At 49.7% G+C, this 20983-nt stretch overlaps 2 protein-coding genes across 10 annotated transcripts; one reads left to right on the top strand and one right to left on the bottom strand.

Annotated features, from left to right (window-relative positions):
- The first annotated feature begins 2318 nt into the window (after nt 1–2318).
- Nucleotides 2319–3370, top strand: LOC122828635 (putative uncharacterized protein BRD3OS). The gene is made up of 2 exons (XM_044112381.1): nt 2319–2695; nt 2772–3370. Exon 2 carries the CDS (start codon nt 2846–2848, stop codon nt 3137–3139), a length of 294 nt encoding a protein of 97 aa, XP_043968316.1. The 5' UTR covers nt 2319–2695; nt 2772–2845; the 3' UTR covers nt 3140–3370.
- Nucleotides 3371–4068: 698 nt separating this feature from the next.
- LOC122828607 (bromodomain-containing protein 3-like) lies at nt 4069–20208 on the bottom strand. 9 transcript variants are annotated; one of them, XR_006370254.1, is made up of 13 exons: nt 20070–20208; nt 16655–16901; nt 16351–16462; nt 16146–16283; nt 15915–16059; nt 12694–12845; nt 11713–12111; nt 7340–7468; nt 7059–7265; nt 6720–6946; nt 6341–6639; nt 5012–5703; nt 4069–4916 (listed from the first exon to the last, which is right to left on the bottom strand). XR_006370254.1 is itself a non-coding variant. In XM_044112308.1 (12 exons), the coding sequence occupies exons 2-12, from the start codon at nt 16744–16746 to the stop codon at nt 5585–5587; spliced, it is 2019 nt and encodes a 672-aa protein (XP_043968243.1). In that variant the 5' UTR covers nt 16747–16901; nt 20070–20208; the 3' UTR covers nt 4069–5584. The 9 variants fall into 9 exon arrangements, 8 of the variants coding, with proteins under 8 accessions (XP_043968243.1, XP_043968246.1, XP_043968248.1 ...); XM_044112308.1 differs by having other exon boundaries at nt 4069–5703; XM_044112311.1 differs by having other exon boundaries at nt 4069–5703; nt 11713–12108.
- Nucleotides 20209–20983: the final 775 nt, after the last annotated feature.

Here is a 20983-nt window from a genome sequence, read left to right as displayed (position 1 = left end):
TTAGCTGGAAGTTTCACCAAACACGTTGTTGGTTGCTGTGCTGTTTGCCAACATCAGTTCAGTGCAGATTTCTGTTGGTGTTTTATTGTTTTCTGTATGCAAGGAATGGTGGTTCCATGCCTTTCTGAATTGTTCCAGTCGGCTTTGACTCTCAGGAAGATAAACTGTGAAGAGAAAGTTTGTGCACATCATTGCTGGGATCCAAGAGGGCTGAATCTTCAAGATTATAAAATGTGCTATAAAATGGTTCCAGAACATGTAAAACCACATCCCTCCAAAGACGCTCAACTCTGATTATGGATGGATTCCCCAGTTAGATGACTCCGACGTTCATCACCAATAGCTGCTTGCACATTCTGGTCTGACCACTCTAGAAGGTAAACCATAGAGGCCTGTTGCCTTGAGAAAATGAAATAGCACTGTTGAGGTGTGATTGTCTGTGCTGCAGTTCAAGTAGGTAACTAAGCGAGAACATCCATTGATGCCACCATGGACCACAAAGCCCCACCTTGGGCCAAAAGAAAGTCGATCTGCTCTTTTATAATATGAATAACTGGTCTACCTCGACCACCTAAAATAGAATCATATTCAAATGCCTTAGCATGTTTACTTTATACATCTGTTTTTTTCTGTTTGTCTATATCTGTCTATCCTCTGCAGGTGTCCCTGTATCTCCTAAAGGTGACACTTTGCATTTCACACTGTGTATAAATTTATTTTGATACACATAATTTCCTGTTACAAATGCATGAACACAAAGCTTTAAACTTTTATAGACGCTGGAAAGCAACTTAAAGTGTGAATCAGACATGAACCGGGGTGCGCTTTTATTTTCAGAGGAGCTAATGGGTGTAGTGCCGTGTATTATGTCAAAATCAAGAGCTGGCTGGCTTTACTATAATTTCCGAAAAGGCAGATAGCTTTACCACAGTATAAAAACTACATCTGGTTATTACTTGAACTGGCCCGGGCTGCGGAATATTAATATCAATACAATAAAATCGCGCTCTCCGCATATCCCATACTGAAGAGCTCTTTCTATATTGTGGCATTTTCTTACAATTTTGTCCAAAACTGCCAGCGCCATTGAATTTGTTCAGGCAATTGTTTGGACACCTCAGTACAGCCAAAGAGGGGCTTAATTCAGATATCTAAAATTGTAATTCTGACTAGTCATAATTACGTTCAAGATATCTTAAATTATAATTACGGATGTGTGACCCTTCTAATGACGTCATTTGAGATATCTTGAAAGGAATTTTGACTCGTCAAAATGAAATTGAAGATATCTTGAATTATTATTCATCCTAGTCAGAATGTAAATACAGATATCTTAAATTACCATTCCAGATAGTCAAAATGTAGTTTTAGATATCTGGAATGTAATTACGGATAGTAAGACGAAACCAAATTTATGTTTAAAGGGTTTGCCATAATACTGGTTCAAGCCCAAAGACCCAGAGAGAGAATTTATTCTAATCAGTATTTATTACTGATTAGAGCCTGGAGCCGAAATCAATTCCAGTTCACAGGGAGAGTTTCATTCATTCACAGTTTGATAATCTACAGAGCAGACAGCAGACACACGGATCGTCTTCACTAGGAGTCGTGAGAGACGAAGAAACAATTCAGTGACTTCACAGAAACACCAGGGCCAGAGAAACTGACCTGCTTCACACAACAACCGAAACTCTGTGGGTTCAGTTAATGATCACAGGAACCTTAAGATTTTCCTCTGCTGAAGCAGAACGCTCCACTTAATCAGGTTTGTTACGTTGAAGTTTTCACCTGTTAGCTAAACCTGTTAGCTAAACAGGGTCAAAGGTCAAACCATACTTCCATCATGGGAGAAGAAGTGGAAGACAATAAAACCTGGATGTTCATCTGAACAGAAAGGAAGGAAGAGAAAATCCTTCAGGGATTGGATCTGCTGTCAGAAACACCAGAACCAGAACCACCGGAACCATCACAATCATCAGGACCACCAGAACTGTCAGAACATCAGAAACCATCAGAACCAGAAGCATAAGAGGCTCAACAGCCTGATAAAGAAGGCTGGTTCTGGTTCAAATGCAAAGAAGAATTCTTCAATCAATCAATAAAGTTCTGGCAGAGCGTCTTCAGTCAGAGGCTTCTTCAGAGTCACTGTAACAGGGACTGCTACAGGAGATCCTTCCTGCCAACAGCAGTCAGCATCTACAATAATTAATGATTCATTAAATCAGATTCACTAAATTAATCTAAATTAACAATTGAGAAATTTTTTTAATTTTTATTTTATTTTTACTGTACCCTACTCTTGATGACGTCACATAGGGGGTCAAAACTCGGCTACTCCTCCGGCGGAACCTTTGTTCCTGTCCTTTGTGGCTACCCGGAACATGACGCAGACGGACGGTTGCTATGGGCAGCTGACGCTGTGTGGCGGCGCGGGGCTAACCGTTTGCTGCTAACGGAGCTAAAAGCCGTTTCAAAGGAGAAAAAACGTAATTCAAACGTCATAGTTCGGTCCGATCGGATGCTTGATCGGATTAGTTACGTCAGCGCGGCCGTACGTCACCTGTGACGTATGCACGGTGGAAGAATAGCTGCCAAAGCGCGAAGCTCAGCGTTTTAACGGTACGGCAGCCGGGAGGGACATCCGGCAGAACCATCAGGGTTCTGTTGGGCTTTGGGTCTCTGGGAGGAGCTGCAGGTCAGTCAGAGTTCTCAGGTTCGGTTCTAGTTCCTGTCTGGATCAGAACCTAAAATTTTGTCTGCTCCTCCCTCAGGTCGCTGATGGGTCGGAACCGAGCCACTGGGCTCCAGAACAGTCCGTGTCCTTCATGGCGGTCCAGGGTTCAGCATGTCGGACCGTGAGCCCGCTGTAGAGGAACCGGGTCCGACCGGTACCGCGACCCGGCCCGCTCTGGCGGCAAAGGCCCTGTCGGAACCGTTTGGCCGGCTCCGGTACCGGGACACGTCGCTGCTGATCTGGCAGCAGCAGCAGCTGGAGCTCCGAACCGGACCGCCCGCCTCCTACTTGACCCGGAGCCAGTCCGCCTGGTACAGCAGCTACGGAAACCAGGCGGTACTGGTCCGGAACCGCACGGCCCAGCAGGGTTCCGAGGGCCAGTCCAGGATTTGCAGCATCATGTAGAGCAGACCCAGGGCCCGCTTCGGCCCAAACCATCAGAACCAGACCGGGGTTGGTCTGACAGACTCGGACAGGTGATACACCCGAACCTCAGCTCCCTGATCCGGTTTAAAGGTTCTGATCCAGGTTACAGAAGGTTCTGTGTGGATCAGCTGGTGAAGACTGACTGGGTTTGGACCGGACCAGAACCTAGCGTGACCTCTGACCTTCTGTCTAATAAATCCTGTTTCAGCAGCTGTTGTCGTTTCTCTCTGAAACCCGCAGGGGGCAGCTGGTTCTGGTTCTGGATGACGGAGGTCCAGAGACCAGAATGCATTGCAGCCCCAGGTTCTGATTCTCACAGGGAACCAGTTCAGAACCGGTTCTAGTTCTCTGAATCATTTGGTCCAACTGGACTCAATCTGTTTGTTCCGATTATCAGAACCAAGAACTATTTGGACCTCCATCACTTCAAACACGTCCAGCAGAGCTTCCGGTTCGGTTGGGTTGGCCCAGGATCAGTCTGAAGGAAACTACGGCGAGCGAAGGGGGACAAATAACCATAGCAACAATCCAGAAATATTTTTATGTCACAATTTAAATGTTCTGATTGTATAAACTATTAATGACTATAAATTAAACTTCACCCGTCAGTGGGCGGGGCTAGCAGACTGACACCTTCACTTCCTGATTGAAGCAGCCAATCAGTCACCAGGATCGGTTCTAGCCACGCCCACTTTCCATTTAATAAATCATGAATTGTATCTCACTATATTACATGAAAGCAGGAGTTGAACTCCAGTCCTGGTTCTCCAGAACCTTCAGTTTGACTCGTCTGCATAAAAGTATTTCTGGATCTCCAGTGTTGAGTCATTTGTCCCTCTTTGCTGGCTGTAGGAAAGGGGGCGGGGCCAGCTGCTGCTCTGCCAGCCAATGAGAGTCGAGTCTGTTGGTCAGTTTATGTGTTTATTTATGAAAACAAATGAAGTCAGAAAATAAGGATCCCGTTTGAGTAATTACATCAATTATTAATCCACTTGATGGTTTTAGTTGGTTCTCCTCCGACCCGGTTCTGGGTTCTCCTCCGACCCGGTTCTGGTCTCCGTCTATCACACAGCTACTTACAGCTACTATACAGTGCTCAAACATACAGAAGTAACGTACGGCCGGAGTGCATGCAGATACATAAAATCACTTTTTTCTTCCTTTTTCTTATAAAATACAAAAATTAACTATCAGCATTGAAGCTCCACCATCAACTAAAAACAAAGGGGGAGGGGTTACTGTGGCAACGGGCTGTCCGCTGGGGGCACCGCTGCTGATCCGTCTCCATGACGACCACACTGCCAAGGAAGGCTGTGAACTTTGGTTCAATATTTTAAAAAATAAAAACAATAAAAATCCAACTGAACTGTACACAGACGGGCTGCAGGGGGCGCTGCAGGGCTCAGCCAATCATAGACTCAGGGCCCACAGGAACTCCCGCCCATCTCCTTCCTGATTGGCCGTTACTCTACATGATCAGTTCCGTCACATGTGCAGCAGAAGGCGCCGTTTGGATCCCTTCTTCCCGTGACCTGGCGCCGACCCAGAGTCCAGTTCATGAGCCGCTGACGCCAGAACCAGAACCGGTACCAGCGCCTCTGTCTGATCCTTTAAAAGATTAAGAAGCTCCTCAGGTCGGATCAGAACCTTTAGTCTCTGGGGCAGGGACCGGACCGGGCCTCCTGCGGTTCTGGACCCGGACGGAAAGGGTTCAGAGTTCGGACCGGACAGCGGCACAAACATCATATACTGAGAACTTTAGAAGACACAAACGGGTCAGAACACGACCGGAAAACCCAAACAGGAGAAAAATAGGAAATGTAGTGTTAGCAATCTGCCTCGTTGGGTTACCGTGGCGACGACGGTTCCCGGACCCACCGGGGCGGGGGTGGTTCTGCTGAGAGGCCTGGCGGAGAACCAACTGGATCTGGTTCTGTTCAGGAGAACCGTGGAGCCCGGGACAAGAAGGGTCGGAGAGAGACGAGCTTCTCCTGCAGCGCCGCCTGCTGGCCGCGGCCGGAACCGCTGCTGCATCACCAGTCCTTCAGAACCATGGGGTTCTGCTGGCCCGGCCCACTGACCAGCCAATCAGATCGCTGCTCCTCCTCCTCTGGTAGCCCCGCCCACTTCCCATGCATATCTCCCATGAAGCCTGACGGTTGACTCTGGAATGTGTTCTGAGGTCAGGGGTCACTGCCGGCCACCCTGGAGGAAGAGGAGGAGGAAGATGATGCCCAGGTGTCCTCCACTCTTCCTCCTCCTCTTCCTCGGCCTGTCCGTGTTTCTCCAACGAAAACAGGAACACTAGGAGCTAAAAAAACATGTCGGCCTATTTACATACAGTCTCTGTGTGTGTGTGTGTGTGTGTGTGTGTGTGTGTGTGTGTGTGTCAGCAGTCCTGTCTGTGTGAACTGAACCGTGTTCTCAGTCTGTGTCGGAGGAAGAGGAGGAGCCTGTCGAGGAGCTGTCATCGGATGAGGAAGAGGAGCTGCCACTCAGGCGGCTGGCCCCGCCCCCGGAGGCTCCGCCCCCCGCTGCCTTTTCTGGAAAAGACCGAGAGAGGGTCGAGTTAAAGAGGGCATACTGATCCTGTGCCCTTTGACCTTCCTTTACAGCGACTGGTTGATTTGCAGGGCAGGGTGTGTTTGGGGCGTTTCCCTGGAGACAGCAGAACAGATTTCAGACCAGCGGGTCATCGCGAGTGTTTATGGAAAAGTCGCGGCCGGGCCTTGACCTGACGACCTTAGAGGTCAGAGCAATAAGAGCACGACACCTTTGGGTGGAGCCCATGTGGTCAGGGCCCGAGCGCTCAGTGCGGTCAGGAAGCCGCCGGCCTAAACCCGATGCAGTTTGACCACCATACTGCTGGCCGCCATCTTACGCTCCTGTGGTCCAGTGAGGACAGGGCTTTGAGAAACCAAAGTATTTCCCATAATGCCCTGGGAAAGCTTTTGGGAAAGCTTTTGGGAAAGCGGTGGTGAGCAGACCGCTACAGGAGTTGGTGGCGCCCCCTGGTGGAGTATTAAGTCTCTGCTTCCAGCATTTGTTTCCTCCAATCACATGGTTCAGCCTCATTTTAAAAACTCTACAGTTGACATAATTTTCCTTGGCAGGTTTCACTCAGTAACTAGTTTCTCTGTGTAAACAGACTGTTGCTATGGCAACAAGGGGAGTACTCACGCAGCAGCTTCCTCTGCTTCTTCTGCAGGCAGGACTTGACGTAGCGCTCCAGCTCGCGTAGCGTGGAGGGTTTGAGCGTCTCGAAGTCGATCTCGATCTCGTCGGGGTTCGAGTCCCGCAGCGACGGCTCCCTTGACTGGATGATGTGGACGACCCGGCCCAGCTTCTCCCCCGGCAGCCGGTTGATGTCCAGGCTCAGCTGCCGCTTCTCGTCGTACGACATCGGCAGGGACGACTCCTCGCCCTCGTCGCCGTTGGCCGATCCGCCACCTGAGGTCTTGTTGGCTTTCTTCGGTTGTCTGGAAACAGAGAGCGGACGCGGTGGGCCCAGGAAGCTGCATCACGGCTGCAGGCGGGTGAAAGGTCAGACCGCTCGTACCTGGTGGCCGGTACCGTGCTGTTAGCTTTCCTGGCCGGTCCTTTCTTCTGATTGGCTGGCTTGGGTTGCTGAGCGGCGGCCTTGGGTTTCTTCTCTTCTTCTATCTTGGCTTTGTTCCCTTTGTCCTTGTCCTTCTTCTTCTCTTTGTCCTTCTTCTCTTTCTTCTTCTTTGGCTTGCTGACGGGCGCCTGAGACAGCACGGCCAGCTGCTCGTGCACGGCCTTCAGCTGAAGGGACACACTGACAATCAACCCGCCGCTCGCAGACACACCCACAGCAACGTACGGCTACGCAAATGTGATTCAGACAAAAAGAGAAGGAAACCAGAATGTTCTTGACCTGTGATTGGTCGGCAGCACCAACCTGCTCCTGTAGCTCGGCCAGTCGGGTGGCTCGCTCCTCCTCGGAGTCCGACGATTCGTCGGAGGAGGAGTTGTTGCTGCTGTCGGAGGAGGCGGTGCTTTTACTGACCACCGGCGTGGTGGACGGGACCGACACCTCCAGGCCCTCGTCTGGGATCTTAGCAAAGCGCATCTCGAACACGTCCTGCGCAGAGAGACAGGGCGGGGTCAGGTCAGGGTCAGGTCGGGGTCAGGCAGGGCGCCGGCACTCTGACATACCTGCAGCTTGCGGGCCATGGCCACCACCTCGTGGTCGGGGGGGTTGTACTTGTAGCAGTTGGAGAACATTAACCTGACGTCCGTGGCAAAGCTCTGTGGGTCGCTGTATTCTCCTTTGTCCATTTTTTTCTGCAGACACACAAATGCATCACCGTCAGCGCCACAAGCTCCGCCCCCAGCAGGCAGCTGATTGGCTGCTGGATTTTAGTGCCTTTAGTATAGATTTCCAGAAACACCAGGACCTGCTGTTAGTGACATTGTAAGCTTTTGTTAAACTCGTATTTAGGTTCTCTCTGGTTGGGTTTCTGAGGACGCAAAGGGCTAAAGGACAGGAAGTCTGAGAAAACGACTTCCTGTCACTGGAAAACAAAAAGCAGCAACTGGAAACAGCAAAACCTTCAAAATCCTTCCAGAATAAAATCATTTCTAGTTTTCAGTCCTTTATCCACAACTTGTTGCTTCGTTAAAAGGAAGAGACAGGAAGCGGCGTGAAGAGACAGGAAGCGGCTTGAAGAGACAGGAAGCGGCGTGAAGAGACAGGAAGTGGCAGAAAGTGGCGTGAAGTGACAGGAAGCGGCGTGAAGAGACAGGAAGTGGCAGGAAGTGGCTTGAAGAGACAGGAAGTGGCAGGAAGCGGTGTGAAGAGACAGGAAGCGGCTTGAAGAGACAGGAAGTGACAGGAAGTGGCTTGAAGAGACAGGAAGTGGCTTGAAGAGACAGGAAGTGGCAGGAAGTGGCGTGAAGAGACAGGAAGTGGCTTGAAAAGACAGGAAGTGGCAGGAAGTGGCGTGAAGAGACAGGAAGTGGCAGGAAGTGGCGTGAAGAGACAGGAAGTGGCAGGAAGTGGCTTGAAGAGACAGGAAGTGGCATGAAGAGACAGGAAGTGACAGGAAGTGGCTTGAAGAGACAGGAAGTGGCTTGAAGAGACAGGAAGTGGCTTGAAGAGACAGGAAGTGGCTTGAAGAGACAGGAAGTGGCTTGAAGAGACAGGAAGTGGCTTGAAGAGACAGGAAGTGGCAGGAAGTGGCGTGAAGAGACAGGAAGTGGCAGGAAGTGGCGTGAAGAGACAGGAAGTGGCAGAAAGTGGCAGGAAGTGGCGTGAAGAGACAGGAAGTGGCAGGAAGTGGTGTGAAGAGACAGGAAGTGGCAGGAAGTGGCATGAAGAGACAGGAAGCGACAGGAAGTGGCGTGAAGAGACAGGAAGTGGCGTGAAGTGACAGGAAGAGACAGGAAGCGGCCTGAAGAGACAGGAAGCGGCGTGAAGAGACAGGAAGCGACAGGAAGTGGCGTGAAGCGACAGGAAGAGACAGGAAGCGACAGGAAGTGGCGTGAAGTGACAGGAAGCGGCGTGAAGAGACAGGAAGAGACAGGAAGCGGCAGAAAGTGACAGGAAGCGGCTTGAAGAGACAGGAAATGGCGTGTAGAGACAGGAAGCGGCAGAAAGTGACAGGAAGTGACAGGAAGCGGCGTGAAGAGACAGGAAGTGACAGGAAGCGGCAGAAAGTGACAGGAAGAGACAGGAAGCGGCGTGAAGAGACAGGAAGTGGCGTGTAGAGACAGGAAGCGGCAGAAAGTGACAGGAAGTGACAGGAAGCGGCAGAAAGCGGCGTGAAGAGACAGGAAGCGGCGTGAAGAGACAGGAAGCGGCTTGAAGAGACAGGAAGCGGCTTGAAGAGACAGGAAGCGACAGGAAGTGGTGTGAAGCGACAGGAAGTGACAGGAAGCGGCGTGAAGAGACAGGAAGCGGCGTGAAGTGACAGGAAGCGGCGTGAAGAGACAGGAAGCGACAGGAAGTGGCGTGAAGCGACAGGAAGCGGCGTGAAGAGACAGGAAGTGGCAGGAAGTGGCTTGAAGAGACAGGAAGTGGCAGGAAGTGGCTTGAAGAGACAGGAAGTGGCAGGAAGTGGCTTGAAGAGACAGGAAGTGGCTTGAAGAGACAGGAAGTGGCTTGAAGAGACAGGAAGTGGCTTGAAGAGACAGGAAGTGGCAGAAAGTGGCAGGAAGTGGCGTGAAGGGACAGGAAGTGGCAGGAAGTGGCGTGAGGAGACAGGAAGTGGCAGAAAAAGGCAGGAAGCGACAGGAAGCGGCGTGAGGAGACAGGAAGTGGCAGAAAAAGGCAGGAAGCGACAGGAAGCGGCGTGAAGAGACAGGAAGCGACAGGAAGCGGCGTGAAGAGACAGGAAGCGGCGTGAAGAGACAGGAAGCGGCGTGTAGAGACAGGAAGAGGCGTGAAGAGACAGGAAGCGGCGTGAAGAGACAGGAAGCGGCGTGAAGAGACAGGAAGCGGCGTGTAGAGACAGGAAGTGGCGTGAAGGGACAGGAAGTGGCGTGTAGAGACAGGAAGCGGCGTGAAGAGACAGGAAGTGGCGTGAAGGGACAGGAAGCGGCGTGAAGAGACAGGAAGCGGCGTGAAGGGACAGGAAGTGACAGGAAGTGGCAGGAAGTGGCGTGAAGAGACAGGAAGTGGCGTGAAGGGACAGGAAGTGGCAGGAAGTGGCGTGAAGAGACGGGAAGTGGCAGAAAAGGGCAGGAAGCGACAGGAAGTGGCGTGAGGAGACAGGAAGTGGCAGAAAAGGGCAGGAAGCGACAGGAAGTGGCGTGAAGAGACAGGAAGTGACAGGAAGCGGCGTGAAGAGACAGGAAGTGACAGGAAGCGGCGTGAAGAGACAGGAAGCGACAGGAAGTGGCGTGAAGTGACAGGAAGCGGCGTGAAGAGACAGGAAGTGACAGGAAGCGGCAGGAAGTGACAGGAAGAGACAGGAAGCGGCGTGAAGAGACAGGAAGTGGCGTGAAGGGACAGGAAGTGGCAGGAAGTGGCGTGAAGAGACGGGAAGTGGCAGAAAAGGGCAGGAAGCGACAGGAAGCGGCGTGAGGAGACAGGAAGCGACAGGAAGTGGCATGAAGTGACAGGAAGCGGCGTGAAGAGACAGGAAGTGACAGGAAGCGGCAGAAAGTGACAGGAAGTGACAGGAAGCGGCGGAAGAGACAGGAAGTGGCGTGAAGGGACAGGAAGTGGCGGAAGTGGCAGGAAGACGGGAAGAGACAGAAAAGGGCAGGAAGCAGGGAAGTGAAGAGACAGGAAGCGACAGGAAGTGGCATGAAGTGACAGGAAGCGGCGTGAAGAGACAGGAAGTGGCGTGAAGAGACAGGAAGCGGCGTGAAGAGACAGGAAGCGGCGTGAAGAGACAGGAAGCGACAGGAAGTGGCAGGAAGTGACAGGAAGAGACAGGAAGAGACAGGAAGCGGCAGAAAGTGACAGGAAGAGACAGGAAGCGGCAGAAAGTGACAGGAAGTGACAGGAAGCGGCAGGAAGTGACGGGAAGAGACAGGAAGGCAGAACAGGAAGAGACAGGAAGTGACAGGAAGCGACAGAAAGTGACAGGAAGCGGCAGGAAGTGACAGGAAGCGGCGTGAAGAGACAGGAAGCGGCGTGAAGAGACAGGAAGCGACAGGAAGTGGCGTGAAGAGACAGGAAGTGACAGGAAGCGGCAGGAAGTGACAGGAAGCGGCGTGAAGAGACAGGAAGTGGCTTGAAGGGACAGGAAGTGTCAGGAAGAGGCGTGAAGAGACAGGAAGCGGCAGAAAGGGCAGGAAGCAGAGGAAGAGACAGGAAGAGACAGGGAAGTGACAGGAAGCGGCGTGAAGAGACAGGAAGCGACAGGAAGTGGCAGGAAGTGGCGTGAAGAGACAGGAAGGAAGAGACAGGAAGCGGCGTGGAAGAGACAGGAAGCGGCAGAAAGTGACAGGAAGAGACAGGACAGGAAGTGGCTTAAAGTGACAGGAAGTGACAGGAAGCGGCAGAAAGTGACAGGAAGAGACAGGAAGCGGCGTGAAGAGACAGGAAGCGGCGTGAAGAGACAGGAAGCGGCGTGAAGAGACAGGAAGCGGCGTGTAGAGACAGGAAGCGGCGTGTAGAGACAGGAAGCGGCGTGTAGAGACAGGAAGCGGCGTGAAGAGACAGGAAGCGGCGTGAAGTGACAGGAAGTGACAGGAAGCGGCGTGAAGAGACAGGAAGCGGCGTGAAGAGACAGGAAGCGGCGTGAAGAGACAGGAAGCGGCGTGAAGAGACAGGAAGCGGCGTGAAGAGACAGGAAGCGGCGTGAAGAGACAGGAAGCGGCGTGAAGAGACAGGAAGCGGCGTGAAGAGACAGGAAGCGACAGGAAGTGGCGTGAAGAGACAGGAAGAGGCGTGAAGAGACAGGAAGCGGCGTGAAGAGACAGGAAGCGGCGTGAAGAGACAGGAGTTTATCCTGAACACACGATAAACTTCCAGCACTCTGACCAGAACCAGAACCAGCTCAGTGAGGACAGAGATGTCTCTTGCCTGACTGTGCGGTTCTGACCCAGCAGGTCCGGGCTGAACCAGGCCTTACCCGGACGGTGCTGAGGTCCATGGGGTGCTTGATGATGTCATGGTAGTCGTGCAGCTCCAGCGCCTCGGCGTCCACCGGCTTGTAGAAGGGCCAGGCGTAGGCAGCGTGCTTCTTGGACAGCATCTCCTTCAAGATGGCGTCGCAGTGCTTCATCTGCTCCCCCAGCTTGCCGCCCTTCCTGGCGCCGGCCCCCGCCCCACCCAGCGCCGCCTCGCCCCCGGCCGCCTCCTCCACCGTCTCGCGGCGGGTCTTGGCGGGCCGAGCGGCGGCCTCTCGGCGGGAGGAGGCCAACTTGGCCGGCTTGGCGTCCTGGGCTGACGGGGAGTCGGCGCGGCCGGCGGAAATGGCCGACGTGGTCGGGGTGGTGGTGTCCGCTTTCCTCTTCACACCCTTCTTCTGCTGGACACACACACACACACACGAGCGCTGTTGATTCATCTGATGTTTCCAGCGTCGTTTCAGCCGCCATGTTTGCTTCTCTTCCACCTTTTGATTCACATTTGAAACCTAAACTTTGACTTCTTCATGTTTGACTCCAAGTCTGAACATTTTAGGAACAAATGGTGTTAAAATACAAGAATCTCCATTTCGTGGAGTTATTGTTGGATTTGTATGGAAATGTATAAATGTTTAGACATAATAAAGAGTGTTTGTAGGGATGTGCTGTGGTTAAACACAACACACATATGGAGGCCTTATTTCTCGATGCGGCTGTCGCAGGTTCTATTCCCGGCCTGGCGACCTTTGCCGCAGGTTGTCCCGCTCTCTCATCACCCATTTCCTGTCAATTAACATTTGATTACAGATTTACTCAGATTTAGTTTCGACTTTGGATCTTCAAAACCTGGTTGTCAGATTCTATTCATAAACATTTTTCAAATTTGTATTTTTATTAAACGTATAATAATTAACGTTACTTAATTTTTTATCTGAACTTTAATTGTGCAAACTGAAGGAAGTCGTTTCAGGTGAAGCCGTTACCTTGACGACCGGCTGTGCAGAGGGCATCATGGCCGCCGGGGGCTGCGTGGCGGGCACAGGTGTGGGCGTGGTCGAGATGACAGGTGTCTGGGTGGGGGACGGGGAGGGGTATGAGGGGGGCGGGGAGGCGGAGGACTCGGCCTGCTGACTCACTGAGGGCGAGAGAGGAGAGAAAGAGAGAGAACAATTACAATTGTAAGACAATTACCACAACAAAAACATACAAAGAAAATATATATTGGTAAAAATGAAAAAATACAGACTTTAGATCTTTGCTAGAAAACATTAATAATACATCAGCATTGTAATCTTTTCCCTCGGCTGCCATCATTCATTATTAATAAAACCATTCTGATCGTATTCCACAGCAAGGAGCCGGGTTAACTACAGCTCAACAAGAACTAGGTTTGAAATGTCTCCGTCACACACCTGACGCCGCAGCTAGCTGTGCTAGCAGTCAGTTTCCTCCAGTAAACCTGCTCAGCCCGGGTATAAAACATGTTTTATAATAAAACATGTTAAAGTGACAGGAAATGTAAAAATATTACTGGGTGATTAAATGTTACTGGAAAACATGGAACCACTAGGAACCATATTTAAACCCACAGCTGGTCTTCAAAACTACAAATCAAAGAATAGAATGAAGATGAATCAATTATTTTCACTTCTGTTTAATCTAAATGAAGTCAGCGGCTCCATGAGGCCCCCAGGGCTTCAGGGGCCAAAGATGATAATATTTTAACACAAACCACAGATACATAAATGTAACATTTATTTACTGACATGATCAATGCTGTTGAATTTGATTTAATGGTTTCAGCATAAATTAAAATATTTTTAATTGTTTAACATTTAAGTGTCAGATTTTAAGGTTTACTTTGTAAAAGTTCAAAGACCAGATTTCATAGTTAGATTGTGTTGTTACCATAGCAACAATCTGATGCTGTGAGTGAAATCTGTTTGTTCATAAATACAAATGAATAAACTGTAATTCTAACTGATTGTTTTCAGGTTGGCCAGTTAATCTCCTCCCTCCTCCCAGATTAAATCAACCCAGAAGCTGTTAGAGCTGCTGATGTTTTAGCAGCAACAGGGGCCCCTAAGTCAGATTCTGCCCCAGGCCTCATGCAGCCTTGGACCGGCCCTGCAGGATCAGTTCAATCTGCTGTGGCTTTAGCAGCTCTAACATTTCTGTCTGTTGAGTTTTAATAAGAGTCACAGAAACTGTTTTGGTTGCTTCACTTTATGGGACGAGTTTCTCAGATCTGTGTGCATTAACTCTGTCTGACTGAGTGGACAAAGCATCTGATATGGTTTGATGGTTCGTAAGTGGAAAAATAAAACTAAAAATAATAAGAAAATGATACAAAACTAGCATGAAGCGTGTCTACGAGCAAAAGTTCCTCACTGGCCGAACCTGCATGATGAGGTTAGCGCTGGTTTGTTAACCGCTAACGCTCCGACCAACCGGGAACACAGACATGAACTTTACAGCGCAGACAGCGCCACACGCTGGGCAGCTGTTGAGATGAAAACGACCCACATAATTCTTTGTTCACAAATATAAATCATTCTCGCTGCTCCATCATTGCATCACTGAAAGCCACTAAAACTAGGCCTGTTGCGATAATCGATAAATCAATTAATGTACGATAATTAAAACTATCGAGGTCATTTTAATTATCGTCTCTTCCAGCCTTTTTCTCTTCCTGTTGATGACACTAAATGAAAAAAGGTTCAACTCCGCTGCTCTCCACTGACCCTCCCTTCCTCATTTCCTCAGTGTAATGTCCAGTTCACACTACACCATCTTAGAGCTGTCGGCTGATTGTCGGCCCATTTTCAAAACCTGAGAGATCACACATTAGCCGACAGAAATCCTAGGTAGAACGGTTCCATCGGGTTCCATCGGGTTCCATCGGGTTCCATCGGGTTTCATCGGGTTCCATCGGGTTCCATCGGGCCGTGTGGTGTCCAACAATGGGCACAAAATAATGGCTACAAGTCCAGTGAAGTCATTTTAAAACCAGGCATTAATCAATGCTTTACTACAATCTACCTGCAGTGCATGTGGCTCTAGTGTCAGCGTAACGTCCTGACTGAATGAAAATCATTAGAACCTATTTATGTCACGTTAACGAAGAACAGCTGAAAAGTTACCGGGTTCATCAACTGGTACCAATTTGGCTCCAACTCCTCCCCTCATCATTTCTATATTCTTTACACCAAATGTTTTATAAACATTAATGTTGTTTCCACATATCATCTCCAATGTCCGCTGGACTTCGGGTTGCTCCGTGTCAGCTGTTTGGGATTCCCCTCTGTAATTTCCCCTCAGAAAGCAGGAGGAGAATCCGGCTTTCTGATTGGCTACCTGTCACATTCAACAGGCTGCGTTAAGCTCCCAGTGGGGAAAACCCCTGATTTAGATCGGAGCGCCACAACGATCTACCGTAACACACCACACACTACAGGATGATCGGTTATGAAACCACAAGAGACAATCTGAGAACATCAACGTTCTCAGATTGTCTTCAGGGGAAAATGTAGGAGTGAACTAACGTGTAGTGTGAACTATTGCATCAGGTAGTCGATGTTCCATCTTCTCTATTTAAATCTAATGATTACTGAAGGACAATATGGTTTACAGACTTTATAATCTGAACTCTTTTGGTTGAATACAGTATTTATTTACACTTTGGCTTTATGTTATTTCGTTTTTATTCAAGTACATTTTTGTTAATGGAGACTGAGAATCCATTTTATTTTTAGTTTTGGTTGTTTTGTTTATTTTATCAGTTCCAGTGTTAAATGTTCTTTTGAAAATAAAGTGTTTCTATCTTTGGCAGGAAATCACATGAATTATTATGTCATTTCCATTAAATCAGTGTAAAAAGTCTTCAAACAATATTATTGTTTATCACAATAGTTTTTGAGACAATTTGTTATTGTGACAGGCCTAACCACAAGTTATTCCTGCGGTTCACATAGAGCTGTACAACCAGAGCTAATGCAGTGGGTTAGAAATTAATAATAAAAAAGCTTAATATTATTATTTTCTTAAAAATATAAACAAGCAACACTTAGCCTGGCGGGGGGGGCCAGTAAAGCATAGCTTTTACTAACTTTTACTGGGGAAAACCCTGGCAGCGTTAGCAGCATTAGCCACAACAGAGCTGGATGTTTCTGTCCAGCAGCATCACCGCGTCCCCCCGTCTGACCTGTGGTGGCCGGCGGTTGCTTGCTCTTGTTCTTCACTTTGGGCGCCGGCGGCAGCAGGGCGACTTCCTCCTGGGGCATCTGAGCCACTTTCTGCAGGAAGATCTTCTCCAGGGCCTGAGCCATCAGGACGATGTCGTCTGTGGGCTGCACAGACAAGCCAAGGGGTCAGCGTCCGGCCAGTAGGGGGCGCCTCTCCCTCCTTCCGGCCAGCAGGGGGTGTCCCTCCCTACCTTGTTGTAGATGTAGCAGTTTGTGAACATGGTGTTGAAATCCTGCATGGCCTCGCTGGCGCTCCAGTAGTAGTTGTTCTCCAGACGCTTCTTGATGGTTCCCATGTCCATTGGGTTCTTGATCACCTTGTGGTAGTCCTGCAGACAAAGAGGGTCAGTGGTGGCGTGCGGGGGTCGCAGGGCCATCGTCACGGTGATGACCTACCCAGAGACACAGCTTGATGGCGTCCACTGGCTGGTAGAAAGGCCAGGCGAACTGATGCTTCCACAGAGTCTTTACCACAACATTCTGCATGTACTGGAGCTGGTTGGTCTTCCTGATGGAGGGATGAGAGAGAGAGAGAGAGGGATGAAGGAGAGAGAGACAGAGAGAGAGAGATGAAGGAGAGAGAGAGAGAGGGATGAGGGAGAGAGAGAGAGAGGCAGAGAGAGAGGAATGAGAGAGAGAGAGGGATGAAGGAGAGAGAGAGACAGAGGGATGAAGGAGAGAGAGATCGACCTCCTCCTACCTGCCAGGCTTGTTGGGGTTGGACACCTCAGGTGGGGGCGGGTTGGTGATGGGGGGAGGGCTGGCGGGCGCAGCCTCGGGGGCGTCCGACATGGTGGACGATGCAGCAATGCACCTTGGGACAGCAGCGTCTGGCCTGGAGGTGAGAAATTGCGGCTCACAGGTGTGTGTGTATGTGTGTGTGTGTGAGGCGCTCAGGTGTGTGTTCAGTTGAGGAGCTTCAGCTCAGAGGACCCCCATCACACAACCTGCAACACACACAAACACACAGTTAGCCCCGCCTCCAGGTGACATCAGCAAAACTCTCCGTATGGCAAACCTTTGATCATAAAATCACCCCACGAAGTAATGTCATCTGACATTACTTTATGACATGTTGACGAATGAAGAATTTCTAGTAATAATTAGGACTCTTCATTAGGACTAACCCTAACCCTAACTTGCAGATATCTTGAAAGTAAATCATGACTCAGCAGGAATAAGTTAGATTTCTAGAAGTGTAAATCTGACTCAGGAATCTTTTTAAGGTTTCTGCAAATTAATGACCACATCTGGGATATTCTTAATCTAGACGTGTTTCCTGCAGATATCAGTCAGTGACATCACTGATAACCTGGAATAATTGTTACCTGAGAGGTTAACAATTCTGCGTATTTAATGCAGGCAGCTGGTTGGACAGCCCCAGGGGCCTTACACATAATCTATCAATCCAGATATCTGAACTGTAGATTTGATCAGTTATTATAATCCGTTTCTGTCAAAGCTCATTTTCACACAGAAAACCCGGTCAGTGAACACATCACAAAACGAGCAGCAGGCCGGACCGGACCTTGGAACCAGACTGGATCGGACCAAACACACCCACTGCTGCTGGAATACAGGAATCTGCGAGAACTGGGTCAGAACCAGAACCAGCAGCATTTCTAATTGAGCTGCTCAGGTTGGTTCTGATCGCACCTGCTGAGGTCAGAACCGGGCCTTTACTGTTCTGTTCATTTAAGATAAAGCTTCAGATTCAAACACTGAGTTTTCAGAACAGATGTGTTTGGATCAGAACCTACTGGTTGCCACAGCAACACAATACAAAGTATAGATATAAAAACATGGGCACCCGGTTCTAGTTTGATCGACCCAAATCTGGTACTGAAACCCACAGACACAACAGAACCATCCAGAGGACACAGCTGGCCGGAAAGATCGGCCCGGTCCAACGCTGGAGAACCGGTGTGCCGTCAGATCGACATGCGCTTAGCATGAACCGACGGCTGCATCGGTCAGACAAGTATATGCCGCCATTCCCATAGCATCTTATTTCATCAGAAACGGAATCAGGACGTAGATCGCCATGCACTTTGTTATCATCAGCTGTATGACATCCTGATTTAGCGGTTTAGTAGGTTAATGAGTTTTACACGGGCGTGTCGTAATTGACTGCAGCTTTAGCTAGACTGCTTTAAATACACTTTGAAACCACAACAATGCATGTATATATATCTAGTTAGCATCAAAAACAATTTATTGACCTTTTTTTGTTGTAACTTCTCACGTATCCTGAACTGACCGCTCCTCTGAAGGTCGGACTTGTCAAAGCGCAGGCATGCTACTCACTGCATGTAGGCTATTCTGACAGTGTAATGATCTGATAGAACAGCGGAACCAGCAGCTCCTGAGCATCTTGCGCTGATCCGGCCAATCAGGGGAGACGCCAGGTTCAGCGGCCAATCAGGGGAGACGCCAGGTTCAGCGGCCAATCAGGGGAGACGCCAGGTTCAGCGGCCAATCAGGGGAGACGCCAGGTTCAGCGGCCAATCAGGGGAGACGCCAGGTTCAGCGGCCAATCAGGGGAGACGCCAGGTTCAGCGGCCAATCAGGGGAGACGCCAGGTTCAGCGGCCAATCAGGGGAGACGCCAGGTTCAGCGGCCAATCAGGGGAGACGCCAGGTTCAGCGGCCAATCAGGGGAGACGCCAGGTTCAGCGGCCAATCAGGGGAGACGCCAGGTTCAGCGGCCAATCAGGGGAGACGCCAGGTTCAGCGGCCAATCAGGGGAGACGCCAGGTTCAGCGGCCAATCAGGGGAGACGCCAGGTTCAGCGGCCAATCAGGGGAGACGCCAGGTTCAGCAGAGAGACTTGTCTCAGGTTTCTCTGAACCTCAGAAGGAGCCAAACACCCACAATCTGCTGCTGAACCTCTGGGAGCATCACCATGTTTACTAGAAAGGTGAATAATTCAGGACAACGGAACCCGACCGGACTGTCTGCTTACAGGCCAATCTTAAATCCAGATGAACAGCTCTGTCCATCCACAGGTGGTTCTGGTAGAACTAAACCCTGCTTATGCGTGGCTTGGTTTGACTGAGCAGAAGAACCCCTCTGATGTTCAGAACCAACGGCCCGTTTGTCCTAAACCATTCAATCCTTTCCTCCACTCAGAACCCTGGTTCAGGATCATGTTCTAATGTGGTAGTTCTGATCCAAACGCAAACCGCTCCACACTCTGTCAGACCTGGAAAGACCTAAAGACACATCTAGTTTATCAGAACCACTCACTTATCAGAACCATTTATTCACTCCCACAGCTTCCACTTACAAACAGAACCATTCAGAACCAGAACCGAGCTCAGCCCAAACTGGTAGCTCAATCAGAACATCTCAATGCAAAAAAAACTGAAATCCGCCAGCCAGGTACCGACACAAACCAGTATACCAGATGTCCAGGTACCAACAGAGTCCAACCGGACCTTCAGGTACCGGCCCAGAGTCCAACTGTATCTCCAGGTACCGATCCAAACCAGCATACCAGACCTCCAGTACAGACCCAGGCTGTTCCCGGGAGTCCAGATGCCTGCACGCTTCTGCCGTTATCCCGCTAATGGTAGCTAACAGCTAGCGCCCTCTACACCGCAGACATCCAAGCAAACAGCGGCTCCACCCGCTCCCCTTTCCTCAGCCGTGCAGGTGTTCTGCTAACTGCAGCCTATGATGTCGCAATGGGTGTCGCAGGGTCTCGGTTCTGCTCGCTCTTTGGACCGAAACATCCTCCTACCGAGCCAGAAAAGATGGCGGGCAAGCCTCAGCTAATGGCTTGCTGCTAGCAGACCGAGCGCTGCTCCTTACCGGAGAGCTGTAGGCAGACCCATGGGGCGGTGGACGGACAAGGACTGTGTATGTTAACAACCACGTGGACTTTTTATGGGCTAAGAGAGTCTTTGTCACCGGACTTTTTGGGTCAGAACTCGAATCTTTGCGGATGTTCCCGCTCCGAGCCGCTAGTCTCTTAGCATGCTAGCTTATTAGCTGTTAGCTGAGCTTTGTCTGAAGGCGCCGAGCCGCCAGCAGCCTTCGACACCACGGCCCGTAACATCCGCTCCTTCCGCCCTTTAACCCCGGCACCAGAACCCTCACAGCCGTGTTTACTTTGTATTTTCGGCGCTCCGGTGGTCCAGCGGCGGATCTAGAAGCTCCTCTGCTGGATTTTTATTTAACAGCCAAGTAGCATAATAGATGAGTTATCAGCTGTCCACACTGTGCGCATGCGCTGTGCAAAACTGCATCATGCGTGTTGTTGTGAGTTAATTGGCCAGTGGCATGGAGGAGACACTGTGATTGGCTGTGAAGTTTTAATTACGTATGATTTGTTGCTATGCTTTTGATTGGTCAGTAATTTGCCTTGAAGCGCTGTGGTTTAGCTACTAGTATAGCTGGGCTGCCTTGATTGGCTGGCTAATGTTTCTTGTTTTAAAGTGGCGCTGTGAACCAAACTACATTTCCCAGCATGCAGCATCGTAGAGCCTGGGATTCTCCACTGCAGAGATCAAATTCATTTAGTCGGTCCTAGTTTGTTTTGAACACATCAAGTACAATAATAGCTCTTTAATGAATAAACTAGAATTCATGAGAAGAAATAGATGCATTTTCTAAATGAAACAGTTATTCACATATTTTGTCTAATTTTTACAACTCAAACATTTGTAGTAATAAACTGTTATTCTTATTAAATATCTAGAATTTATTTAATAATTATGCTTAGTGCTGTTCACTTATTTACTGTCAATTATGATGTCTCAAAGCCATGACAATCTTAAAGCTCAAATAATACCTGAACTTTGACCCCAAATCTCATAGGAGCTGAAGAGAATTTAAAGAGGAGCAGAGCAGCAAAACCCAAGGAGGTGGATTAGCAGAGCTAGCTAACAGCTGATGGTTCCATCCCGGACATGTTGCTGTGGAAAATTATTTCAGCTTCTTGGAAGTTGAGCTGTTAGCATGACGGTCACAAACAGTCTACAGTCAGAAGTCAGATTTGTTGCAACTGCTGCTGAAGATGCTTC

The sequence above is a fragment of the Gambusia affinis genome, linkage group LG03 (assembly GCF_019740435.1).
Source record: "Gambusia affinis linkage group LG03, SWU_Gaff_1.0, whole genome shotgun sequence".
In the NCBI taxonomy this organism is placed as follows: Eukaryota; Metazoa; Chordata; class Actinopteri; order Cyprinodontiformes; family Poeciliidae; genus Gambusia; species Gambusia affinis.
Note: the sequence above shows the minus strand (reverse complement) of the source record. Positions and strands in the feature narration are given on the sequence as shown.